This window comes from Pteropus vampyrus, unplaced genomic scaffold (genome assembly GCF_000151845.1).
Source record: "Pteropus vampyrus isolate Shadow unplaced genomic scaffold, Pvam_2.0 Scaffold87, whole genome shotgun sequence".
NCBI classification, from domain to species: domain Eukaryota; kingdom Metazoa; phylum Chordata; class Mammalia; order Chiroptera; family Pteropodidae; genus Pteropus; species Pteropus vampyrus.
Window position 1 is genome coordinate 6,275,537 of NW_011888868.1, and position 12,753 is coordinate 6,288,289.

At 44.7% G+C, this 12,753-nt stretch overlaps 2 protein-coding genes across 3 annotated transcripts in view; one reads left to right on the forward strand and one right to left on the reverse strand.

The window, feature by feature from the left end:
* Positions 1-3,061, reverse strand: part of MAP3K2 (mitogen-activated protein kinase kinase kinase 2) — a 77,891-nt gene extending 74,830 nt beyond the window's left edge. Inside the window, exon 1 of one of the 2 annotated variants that reach the window (XM_011363652.2) lies at positions 2,860-3,061. The gene's annotated coding sequence lies outside the window, so the exon portion shown is untranslated. Of the gene's footprint in view, positions 1-1,615; positions 2,151-2,859 lie in introns of those variants that run through there. The other variant, XM_011363651.2, reaches the window with a different exon arrangement.
* The window catches only part of LOC111742159, a 32,028-nt gene extending 27,291 nt beyond the window's left edge, over positions 1-4,737 (forward strand). Inside the window, exons 3-5 of the mRNA XM_023532686.1 lie at positions 1,036-1,183; positions 2,115-2,560; positions 3,357-4,737. Coding sequence (XP_023388454.1) covers positions 1,036-1,183; positions 2,115-2,560; positions 3,357-3,394 — 632 coding nt within the window. The 3' untranslated portion in view covers positions 3,395-4,737. The remainder of the gene's footprint in view (positions 1-1,035; positions 1,184-2,114; positions 2,561-3,356) is intronic.
* The last annotated feature ends 8,016 nt before the right edge of the window (positions 4,738-12,753 follow it).

Genomic DNA, 12,753 nt, shown 5'->3' on the forward strand with positions numbered 1-12,753 from the left:
CCAAGAATGAAAGCTCTACCTGAAAACAAAGGCTTAAAACATTGAGTCTATAATATAAGCCAATTATTTGAGATAAGACTTTAATAGCTAGTTCTCACAAAACAGACACATGGAGAGCATGACTAGATAACCAATCTTTAATGGTATCATATTCAACATAATTCAACAAGGCTCAATGTGTTTATATTTTAACCAAACAACAAATCAATCTGTGAACCATCCACTTGTTAACACTATAATTTGATATTTTCTCTACAGACATTACATTCTACTACAAATTTTTTTAAACCTGATAATATACTAGAAAAAATTAGAATACTATAATTGTGCATTAATAGATTTCTTAAACATTTGCAAATATGCATGAAGCTTCAATTACTCAAAGAAATTTATCAACATTGTCTTCTGTAAAGAGAAATGTAAAGGCTCTTTTTCACTAACCATAATCAAAGATATAGTACAGGCCAATGTTAAAATAATTTTCTGTTAGTTTATAAACCCTGATTAGTGGCAACACACAAGTGAAAGAAAAAAAATTACCATTAAACTATAACTTTCTACAATATTCTATGCATTAGATTTTGACACTCAACTCAGAAATATTGCATAAGACAATGCACAAATTACTGTGTTGCCATTGCCACATAATCTAGCAACAAATTTTGCAATAAGGAAATCTCAAGCAAATAACTCAACTGCGAGTTCCCTGTATACATCAAGAATAAACTGCACAAGTAAACTTGTAACTTTTCAAAAATATGCAGTTTTACCAAATATATTTCTTCTTTTTGGTAAGAGGGGAAATGTTTTCTGTTCGGTCCTACTATAAAAAGGGTAAAGGTGCCAGAGCCATCTTTTAAAAGTAATAACTTTTTTTTTTAAGCCAAGAAAATGATCTGGCTAGACCACAGCAAAACACATCAAACAACCTATGCTAGGGACAACTGAACTATACCTACCTATATATTTAGAATGTACTCTCAGGAAGAAACTCTGTAGCTATTCTCATTTTCCTCATATATTTATTTTTGCAAGACGCAGAACTAAAGAAAAGACATCATATTCGAATGAAGGCTTCTCAGATTATCAGCTGCATGACCTTGGGCAAGTCCCTTGACCTGAACCTCAATCTGTTCATCTGTAAAATGGGAACCACAGACCCATCTCATTGGGCTGAGATTATGTGAGACAATGCCTGACAACTACCTGGCACACAGTTAAGTGGTTAAGTGCCAGCTAAAGGTTCTATAAAGAGAGAAAGGAGAATCAACCCTGATTAATAGATTACCATAATGTAGAGTGCAAAGACAAGCATTTATTCGCTTACTGCATGTAACATTCCTGCTTCTCCCAGGGACCAGCTGCAATCTTCCTTTTAAAATCCCTGCAGAGTACGTGTCTGACAGCTACATAACCCAGCAGTCTACTTCGCTCATACGTAGGATTCAAGACAGAATGCAAAGGGGTTCGAGATCCGGTCACCGGGAACAGGGCGACCACCTAGCGAAATCCCTGTTCCAGGAGCTGCGCACAGGCCGGCTGCAGCCCCCTCCCCGCTTCCGGCACCGCGCGCGCGCGCACACACACACACACACGCACGCGCACACGCACCTACCGGCCTCTCCGCGTGGACGTGGGGAGCCGCAGGCCTGAGGAGGGGTCACCGCCGGCCTCCTAGCCCGCCCCTCCGCCCCGCTCAGCCTGTCACCGCGCCCCCCAGTTGGGGGAGGCCGAGGGCCCCCGGGGGCCGAAGGGGCGCGCAAAGAGTTGGGTACAGGCCGGGATGCCAGGCCCGTCCCTCCTTCACATGGAGCCCAGGCCGGGTGGTGGGCGCGCGGGCCGTCTCGGGAGGCTGGAGCAGCTCGCCGCCCGTCGGTGCTTCTCTCTGCCGCGGCCCCGAGGCCCGCGGGAAGCTGGGCAGGAAAGTAGGAAGCCGTGGGCCAGGCGCCGCCAGAGGCCAGAGAAGAGGTGGGAGTGGCGATCCTTCGGCTGAGGATGCCGGGCCTCCGAGTCGTCGTCCTCGTCGCCGCCGCCGGCACCGCGCGAGCCGCGCGACCCCCGAATGCCGCACCCAGCGACCACACCACCCTCACCAGGCACTGCCGCTGAGGCAGTCCGGCCGCCACTACACAGGGACCCGTGACGTCGGGCGTAGCGCGGCGTACGTCACGGCCGGTTCGCTCGTACCCGTTCAGCCCTCCAGACGAAGCAACCCGCCGCGGGCGCGCGCTCTGCCCGGAACCTCGAGCGGAGGCCAACAGTAGCGTACTTGCGCCTGCGCAGTGCCCAGCTAAGCCCTCCCTCCCCTTTCCCCAGCCCGCGGGGCGGGGCCGGGATTCCCGGGTTGGCTTCGCCCCCAGCTCCCAGCAGCCTCTCCTGCTGCAGAGCGCGGCGTGCACGTTTGCGCACGTTGGTCTCACAGCGTCCGCGGGATTTGCCTGTGTCCGGGATTTGTCTGTGCCCGGGCTTTGGAGCAAATCCCGAGAGCGTCTGCGCGTAGGCTGCGGGTCTGGAGGGGAGCCGTGGAGCAACGAGAGGCTGCGACCTACTCTAGTCCAGGGCAAGTCGTTCGCAGGCGAAAGCCATCTGCCCCTTACTTTGGGCATCTCGTTTCAGAATTTTATCTCAAAGTCTTTTAAAAGTTATTGTCCGCTTGTCACCTAACCGTAAACCACCCCGCAGGAGAGCGACTTTCTAAGTTGTACAGGGGTTCTCTGCTTAGTTTTCATCACCACTCTGCATGATAACAGATGAGACCTCGGCCCAGACAGAGAAGCGATATCCACCGACGGAGCTGCTGGCCAGGCCTAAAACCCCAATATTGCTCTGGCGTTGTAAGCCCTCTGTGATGCGACTAACCTGCTGCATTCCATATTTTCACCGCATGCTTCTCTGATCCAAAAAGCACCGTTTCCTCCTCCAGATCTGCTTTCCTAAAATACCCTTTACAGCTTGCAGTAGCCTTCTTTCTCTCCTTAAGCGTCTACTTGGTTTCTCAATACATTGTGGATCCCACCCCCTTCCTGCCTATTCCAGACAACATTTCCCCTCCAGCAGCTGAAATGAGAGCGATGGGAGTGGCACTCACTGTGCCGGGTGGTAAGCAGCTACAACAACTCAGGCAGAGCGGGTCCAAAGAGCTGGAGCTGGCGTCTATAAGGCAGGGACTGAGGGAGAGGGTGCTATGTAATGTCAAAATAGCTGGGTTTATTTATTTATTTATTTATTTATTTATTTATTTATTTATTTATTTATTTATTTATTAATTATAGGCAAGGCAACCCTTGGCTGACCTCACAGATTGCAAGGACCTTGTCAGCTTGCAATCCCTTATTTTTTATTTTTTACACCTACAGCACCTGGTCTTCCTCCGTGGTCTCCCATCAAGTACTAACCAAGCCCAACCCTGCTTAGCTGCCGAGGTCAGACTGGATCGTCCATCCTGTAATTTTTATTACAGACCCATTAGCAGAAGTGTGAAAGACGCAGAAACAGATATTCATTGACAAGTGTCATAATGAAAGCCTAAATGACTATCTGAGCTGATGAATAATGGTTCAGCTGCTCTACAGAGAATTAGGCAGCCAACACATAGAAGGGCAGATTGAAGGATCTCAGAAACAGAGCTAAATAAATCACTTTGCCAAGGATGTGGAGCACGGCACAAGGAATGCAGTTAGCATTAATATGATGGCTAGGTGGAGGGCCAGGGGAGGGAGGGAGCAATTGGGATTGTTTTATGAACTATATAAATGTCTAACCAATGTACTGTATACTTGAAACTAAATAAATTTTTAAAAATCACTTTGAGGGTAGGATTTATGTCAGACTTCTAACTCCATTATCCACAGTTCCTGGCCTGACTCACATAGCAGGAATTCAATAATTACTTGTTTACTAAGTAATCTAAAGATGGATTTTTCCTCATGCCTCTTCTCACTCCTTCCCTCACCTACCACACCTGGGGACTTCATTTACTACTGGTTCCTTAGAAACACCCTACATGTATATTACTATTCTCTTTTTTTTCTCTTCATTCCCTTTTCACATTGGTGACTTTCCTCTTGTTTAGACGTTAAGACTCCAGCATCATTGGTTAGTTTCTTATGCATGATTACAAGTTAATGATCTTGGGATTTTTTTTTTTTTTTCTTGATGGAACTTTCATTCAACAAATATTTTTTGCCTTCCTGCTCTGTGCCTGGGATTGCAGTGATAAAGTAGTAGTCCCCATTATGTCCCAGGAACTCAGAATCTTGTGAAGAGAGCAGACTGGTAAATGAATTATTATAATACCTAGTGACTTGTCCTGTAGGGATGTGTATGAAGTACCACAGCAGCAGAGAGGAAGATGTCACAGGTATATCTGGGAAAAGGGAAGACTTCAGAGAGGCATGCTGTGTTTTCTGTTGCTGCATAACAAACTACCACAGACTCAGTGGCTTAAAAAAACACTTATTTGTTAGCTCGCCATTCTATAGATCAGAAGTTTGCATGGCATCATGACCGGGTTCTCTATTCGGTATCACAAGGCTGAAATCAGGATGTCAGCTGGGCTAAGTTCTCGGGTGGAGGCCCTGGGACGGATCTGCTTCCAGCCTTATTCTTGTTGCCTAATTCCATCCCTTGTGGTTGTAGGGTTGAGGTCTCCATTGTCCCCAGGGCTTGCTGTCGACCTCTACAGCCCACCATCCTCAAACCAGCAACAGAATTTCTTGCACATCAGATTCCCCTCACATATTGCTAAGTTGTACAGGGGTTCTCTGCTTAGTTTTCATCACCACTCTGCATGATAACAGATGAGACCTCGGCCCAGACAGAGAAGCGATATCCACCGACGGAGCTACTGGCCGGGCCTACCAGCATAGAAAACTCTGCTTTTAAAGAGTTTTCTTTTGCTACCAGCATAGAAAACTCTGCTTTTAAAGAGTTTTCGTGATTTCAGACCCAGATAATCTGGTCTTAAAAGTCAACTGTGTTGTACAATGTAATTACAGGAGTACAAGTCATTATATTTACACAGGCTGTGTCCACTAGTGGGCAAGGATATCCAGGGACATAGGAGAATCCTGCCTACCACGTGTGGTGAGCTGAAACTTGAATCAGAGGTAATTATTTGCTGGAATAATAAGGATGGAGGAGTGGGCATTCCAGGCAGAGGAATTAAGTGTGCACAAGCTTGGAAGTGCGAGAGAACATTCCCTGTCCTGGGAATAGCAAGACTTGCTGGCCTCAGTGTTAGGAGAGATATAGACAGGGAGTAAAGCCAGAGAAGCAACCAGATTAGGAAGGAAGGGTATTGGAGCAGGCTAAAAAGCTTGGTTAAGAGATGAAGGCCTAAACCACCGTAGTGGCCATGAAACTGAAATAAGGAGTGTCGTTTGGGATGCATTCAGCTCCAAGGAACAAGATACCTGGCCCCAAACAAGTTAAACAGTGATGTTTATTTTCTCACATACATAGGTCCAGAGTTGATTAGGGTTGTGAATTATCATATCTGCAGGCAGAAGATGGCTGCCTCAGCTCCAAACACTATGGCATCCCACACAGAAAAGAGGGGAAGGATTCATTCATTCTCATTCATATTCTGTGTGTGTGTGTTTCACTCACTCTCAAACTTAATTTTAGAATAATTCTAGATTTACAGAAAAATTGAGACAGTAGTACAGAGTTCCCATATACCTTACACCTATTATTAACATATTAGTATGGTACATTTGTCACAGGGAACCAATACTGATACACTATCATTAACTAAAGTCCATCGTTTATTCAGATTCCCTTAGTTTTCACCTAACGTCCATTTTCTGTTTCAAAATCTCATCCATGATACCATATTACATTGAGTCATCATTTCTCCTTAGGCTTCTCTGGCTATAACATCCCTTGTTTTGGATGACCTTGACAGTTCTGAGGAGTACAGTCAAGTATGTGGTAGAATATGCTTCAGTTGTGGTTTGTGTGCTGTTTTTCACATGATTAGACTAGGGTTATGGGTTTAGGGGATGCAGATAATAGAGGTTAAGTACCATTCAGCAGTACAGTCCATCGACATGATTTAGGACTGTAGAGATTGACCCTGATTGCCTGTTTGAGATATCATTTCTCAGGTTTCTCCACTTCTTCCCCGCTTCCCATACTGTTCTCTTTACAAAAAAGTCCCTTTGTTCACACCTAAAGAGTGGAGAATTATGCGCCACTTCCTAGAATGAAAAGTGTCCACATAAATTAGGCAATCATTGATTTAAATTAATATGGAATCACAGATATTTATTTTATACTTTGGGTTATAATCGAATACTACATTATTTATACTTTTGCTCAAATTGTTCCAGGTTTGGCCATAGGTACATTTTTCTATTGGTACCTGAAACCCTTTGGCATACCCCATCATAGTGGGGTGTTTTGTTTTGTTTTGTTGAGCACTTCCTGATATTCTTGCACTACTAGATGTGCTCGACTCATCTCGAATATTTCCTGCCCCAGTCCTAGAATCAGCCATTTCTCCAAAGAGCCCTTTTATTGGAGAATGACATTAGAAACCAAGATCTGAGGTTAGATATGCTCCGGATTCTCTTTTTAAAAGAACAATCTGATGTCATCCCCCCAGCAGACTGCCCCTTTTGTTTTTGCAGCAAAGTCTGTTAATGGTGCCCCCAAGTTCATGTTTTCTATAGTAATCAAATTTTAGCTGAGCACATAGCTCCGCACCGCCCCCCCCCGCCACATATAGTTCATTTCCCAGCATCCCTTACAACTAAATATGGCCATGTGACTAAGTCCTGGCAAAAGAGAAATCTATGGAAGTATCCATTCAGGAATCTTCCTGAGAGACCCTTCCTCAAGCGACTACTCTTTTACCCCTCTGTCTTCATCCCTTTCTCTATCCTGAAATACCTACAGGCTATTTTGGAGAGTGAGGACAATGGGCTACACACAGGAATAGTGGATCTGGAAGCGGAAACCCCTTCCCAGTATGGACCACAGGGCTCCATACTTCACATGGGAGAGAAGTAAATGTCTGTCACCAGTAGCTAAACCTACTCCTAAAAGCATCTCATTGGCTGGAGCTGGCGCATGTGCCTGTACCTGCAAAGGAGTCAGCATTCCCATAATGGGTAGAGCCTACATGAGATTCGTCCCTGGGCACATTGTCAGACCATGTCTGGACATAAACAAGTTAGGTAACAAGGGATCTAAGGGATGGATGGTTGCATAGTGGCCAATGGTGTCTACCCTGAGAAGCACATGGAGAGTCAGGAAGTAGAGAACCAGAGCAAGACACTTAGGCAGACAGTGTGCCATATAAATGATCTTTGGCAAGTCTATTATTATCATCGTCATCATCATCATTATCATCATCCCCAGGGCAGTTGGGTGGAAACTTATTTTGCTGTTTCAAAAACCAAAACATACTAAGGTAAATCTTCTGATAAAAAGTCCACAGTGTTTCCATAACCAAAGAAAAGTCATTTCTGGGATTTCTGCTGTTTAGAATTGTCTGAGAAGTGTTCTGAGTGTGGAAAGAGGCCAATGACAAGATTTCTTGAATTATCTTGAATTTTCTATGATCTTGATCATCTCTAATTCTCTTATCAGTAGCTAATATATTTATGTTTGTTACATATTTTACATTATATTAAACATCTTAATAATAGAAAATGTGGGAAACACAAGGAAAAAACCTCCCACCCCTTCTCTTTTTCCACCCAGTCTTTTCTGTGTGCATAAATCTCTGTTGTGCTGGTGTTTTTATTTTGGATACATTTTCAGGGAATTTTTAGGTAGTTGTGATCATGCTATACACACAATTCTGTGTCCTACCTTTTTCACTTACACAGCATTAAGTAGTTTTACTTTATTTTCCCTTTCACTTACAAATTTTAATATTTGGTATGTATACTTAAAATTTTAACTTCGTTCTAATTTTTTAATGAAAGATGTTCATAAAACAGATATAATGACAGCTTCTTGGCTGCTGGGGAATGCAATAGAGACAGATTTCTTTTTGCCCTTTGTGTTTGAGGGAAAATGAGAATGACCACGTGAGATAGCAATGCTAACTTAAATCTGAGAAGTGAAACTCATACAGGGCACGACTGTCCCTTTTCCCTTCCCTTAGCGTTTGTCCCAGCTTCAGCTAATTTTGCTCACTTTCATTATACAATGCAAAAGGAATATTATGGGTCACCACAAGAACTTCCTATTTTGGAAAGGGATTGAAATGTGCTTAAATCATATGAGTTATCTAAGTTAGTGCATTCTAAGGCTTTTTGTAAAAGATATGCTTTTAAAACATCAAATTGTTAACAATAATAACCTGTTTTTTTAGAAATTGGCTGTTTGCTTGAGGCCTCATGGTTGTTTTCACCACTCCCTTGATGGAAACATTCCCTTGATGGTCTGCTCCTCACCTCTGACTTCTGTATCTTGACAGCAAAAGGAGGATTATCTGTTTCTTCTTTTTCTCCTGTTTATATTATCTTCTTAATCTCTTCCTGTTCTCTTTTTCCTTCTCTTTCTGCTCTTCTCCACTCTCTTTAATTTACCATGTTTTACGATTTTTCACAAACATCCTGAGAAGTAGGTCAGCAGAATTATTACTCTCATTTGCATATGAGTAAAGTGGCAGAGAAAGGTTGGGTGTCTGTCAAAAGGCCCCTGAGACACCTAGTGGAGCAACTCTGAAAGGAGTCCATCTGTCTGGCCCTCTGTAGTGCCTGAAGTCTCAGGGTCCCTCCTCTATTGCTTAAGGCCCCAGGGATCCACTCCCTGTCTTGCCCCTTCAGCTGCCCCTCCTAGGACCTGGGGCTCTCCACTCCAGGTTCACCCTTGCCTTTCTCGACATCACTGGCTTCCTTCACTCCTAGCCCTCCCAGGCCCCTCTAGAACTGGTTTGCAGGACCCAAAACCCTCTCAGTACACCATCAAGGGGCTGATACCAGCAAGGAGGAGTGAAGAGTTAAATCATTTTCATCCTTATGGCTCATCCTATCACTCAACCTGGTGTGATGTAGTGCCTTCCACAGCTGGTTCTTACAAGTTAAGTCTCAAGGGTTGGTGTCTTTTTTTCATCATAGGCCAGCCTGGCTGAAGCTGAGTGGGACATGCTTCAGTCTCTTGTGAAGGAGCAATGCTACTGACCCCTCAGCCCCTCCATACTGCTCAGGCCAGTCTCAGAGAATGGGACTCCCCATGCCTTCAAACAGGTGGCTCTAGCCAGGCTGGACCAAGAATACTAGAGTTGGCAGAGATTGGTACGTGCTCTTCTCAGCCTAGCTCGCCTCAACATCCTTGTATGGAAGACAGAAAAAGGCATGCTGCCCCAGGATTATTGTGGACACCAGCAGGGCAAGCCATGTGAAACCATTGGAAGCAGATAACACTTGTCCCCATCTGCTGCCCACAGGAAACTCAGCACTGCCCCCGCCCCAGCAGAGCTAGCAGGCCCTTCACAATGGAGGGCACCCAGACATAACCGGAAGGCACAGTTATTTTCAGGGAGACTAACTCTGAGATTGTGGCCCCACATTATGAGTCACCATCTCTAATTCCTGGAGTTCCCTTCGATGATCAGGCTCTCATGAGCCAGCCAACCCATCAGCCTTGAACACAGCACAGGATCTGTGCCAGGAGAAATCCGTGCAGTTTTCTGTTGCTATGGGAAACATAATCTACCCTCTGGAGCCCCTAAAACCAACACTCCCCTGCCACACCTGCCCCTACTCTCTTTGACCCTCCATCACCATCCTTGAGAAATAGCCTCTCAGGTCCTCTGCCCTGGAAGTAATTCACACCAAAGCAAGAAGAGCTGAAAGATATCACTTTCCTAGAAGGTATATGAATTTGTGAAATTTGTAGAGATGTTTCTGAGCAGAGAAACTGCACTGTTCAGTTGGCCTGGCCTGAGTCTCCCCACCCAGTGAACCTAGCACTTATTATAGGTTCTCTATAGTTGTCAGCCGGATTTTGTGAGCCCTCCCAAGTCCTGTCTCATGGCCCTGCCTTTCCCCTAACATGCTGCCTTAACACCCTGTAGCTTGATGGGGCCTAGAAGCCAGGACACATCTCAGTAATGAGGAGTACATCTACTACCCCAATCTTGATTTCTGAATGCGATTCTCCACTAAAAGGGACCAGGGCTGCTGCAGAAGTACAAGAGCCCAGAATATCTTACACTACAGAGTTTGAAGTGCTCTCCAAATCATGGGAGCATGTTAAAAGGACACAGGAGTCAGCTTAAGGAGACTGCTTCTAGCCAAATGACACACAGTACATATTAAAACAATGATAGTGATGGATATCTCAAAATAATCCATGAGGCATACTGATATAAGTGAGGAAGAGGAGAGAGCTCTCCCTAATGGAAACAGTAGCAATTAAACGTAAAAAGAATGGTGGAGTTAGGAAATTCACAATGGATAGTCAAACCAGTGGGTAAAAGCTAGATGCAGGGAGCAGAATACTTACTTTTAAAGTCTCTCTTCTCAAATTACTAATTACAAAGGGAAAATGGAAACTTAACAGTGAAGAAACCTGGCAAACACCACCTTAACAAAATGAAACAAAAACCCTACTGCCCTGCTGCTTAGGCTTCCAGAAGTCACCTGCTGAACTACCCTCAGAGTGACCTATGCCCCTGTATACATGCTGTGCTTAGCACCTTGTGCTCAGTGTCAGTCTACTTATAAAAGCTACAACTGGGATATGGCTGAATTCATCCCATGTATACATTATTGCAGTAATTACCCACCAAAGAAGTACTTTCAACTCATACTATACCCATCTCCTATAAGTGGCCACCTGGCATAGAGGTCACATCTGGCTTTGAATTTCTGCCAAGCTATGGGAGCTCAGACAAGCTGCTTCTTCAAACTTCAGTCTTTTCATCTATAAGATAGAGAAAACATGTATTTAATGAACTAGCAATTCCACTTGTAGGTATTTCCTCAAGAGAAATGAAAACATATGTCCACACAAAAACATACATGTTTATAACAGCCCCAAACTAGAAACAACCCAAATATTCATCAACTGGTTAGCAAAGAAAAGAACAAACCAGTGATAACAGGAATGAATTTGAAAAGCAGTATGCTAAGTGAAAGAAGCCAGATAAAAGATTACATATTATATGATTCCATTTATATGAAATTCTAAAAAAGGTAAGGCTATAGTGGTCAGTGCTTGCCAGGGGCCAAGAGCAGAGGATTGTCTGCAGAGCAGCAGGTGGGAACTTCTTGGGGGAAGGGAATGTTCTGTCATGAACATTGTGGTGGTGGTTGTAAGACTGTACTTTTGTCAAAACTCATCAAATTGTACACCTAAAATTAGTGAATTTTATTGTATATAAATTAAATCTAATGAAGCAGATAAAAAAAATAATACATTACAGTGTTATTTTGAGGATTAATGGGATGATATAAATGCAGCTTCAAGTTCAGTGCCTGACCACGAGAAGAGTACTAAAATAACAGTTGTTATAATGCACACAGTCTTTGACTTGGTCAGGGCTCATGCAAGCAAGAGGTCCCCCCACGGGAGCTACCTCAAGATGTTCTGCAGGTAAACTGAGTAACTGGGTAATGTGAGGTATAGTAAGAAAAGTGCAGGTCTGAGGAGTGGTGCCATGGAGACTCAGCAGCCAGAGTAGCAGAAGTTCCTCCTGCCCTTGGGAAGTGAATATGCACTCCCATCCATAGGGGCCTCCTCCTGATTCTGTCTCTGGAAGGCCTGCCCTGGCACTACCACCCTTCCCCAGACAGCAGAGTAAAAGTCCATCGTGTCTGCCACATCCACACTTCCTTCCACACCTCCCACTTTGCCCTGCAGCCTCATTCCAAACATTGTCCAGGCAGAGCTCCACGTGAAGCCCTAGGAGTTTATGCTCCTCAGTTTGCATTCATTCTGGTCTAGAAGCTCTTAGCCAAGAAGGAGTAAACCTGCTGCCCCAGAAGCTAGATGGAAAGCTGAGGGCTGAGGGGAGAAGCAGGAAAGAGACAGCAGTGCAAGAAGTAGGCCTCACTGTCACAGCAAGAGACTGTATTGTATTTATATATATTATGCCTTATTGCTTGGCAACCAGGTCTCACCCTGTCTTCAGTTGGGGAGGAGGGGGTCTCCTTGTTGGATTGAATTGGGTGACTCATTGCTGCACACTCCAGCCCCTGGAACTAGGCTAACAGGCACAGTGGTTTCAGGCTGGGTGCAGGAAGCTGAGCTCTCCTTGCTGTGTAATCATAGTATGGATCAGCACTAGCTTCCCAGTCAGACCGCCACTGGGTTCCCTGGTCTGCCAGCTATGTAGCCTTGGGCAACTCAACCTCCCTGACCTGGCCTCCTTGTCTGTAAAAGGAGAATATGAGATCACATTAAGAGTGACTCCTTACTGGGGCTTACAATAGACCTTAAATGCATAAGTCGTTCACACACATGCTTCCCCACATGACAATGAAACTGTAGTCCAGGGCAGAGTTAACTTTCCTAAAGTCACCTAATTTATAAGTAGAAGAGGCAGGATTCAAACTCAGGCCTGTGTGGTACAGAGTCCTGTATGACTTTTCATCTTATACCCCACCTCATGTGCTCAAATGCCTTGCCCACCTGAGAGGTTCAGAGGCTTCAGCTCAGCCTGGTGCGATTCTCCAGGGCCTGTTCCGCAGAAGACAGAGGGTTGGATAATTCTCTCTGATGTCAGGGCTGTGTCTTCCAGTTAGAAAAGATTGATGATTCCTGCACGGAAGTTGGGGGACAGCC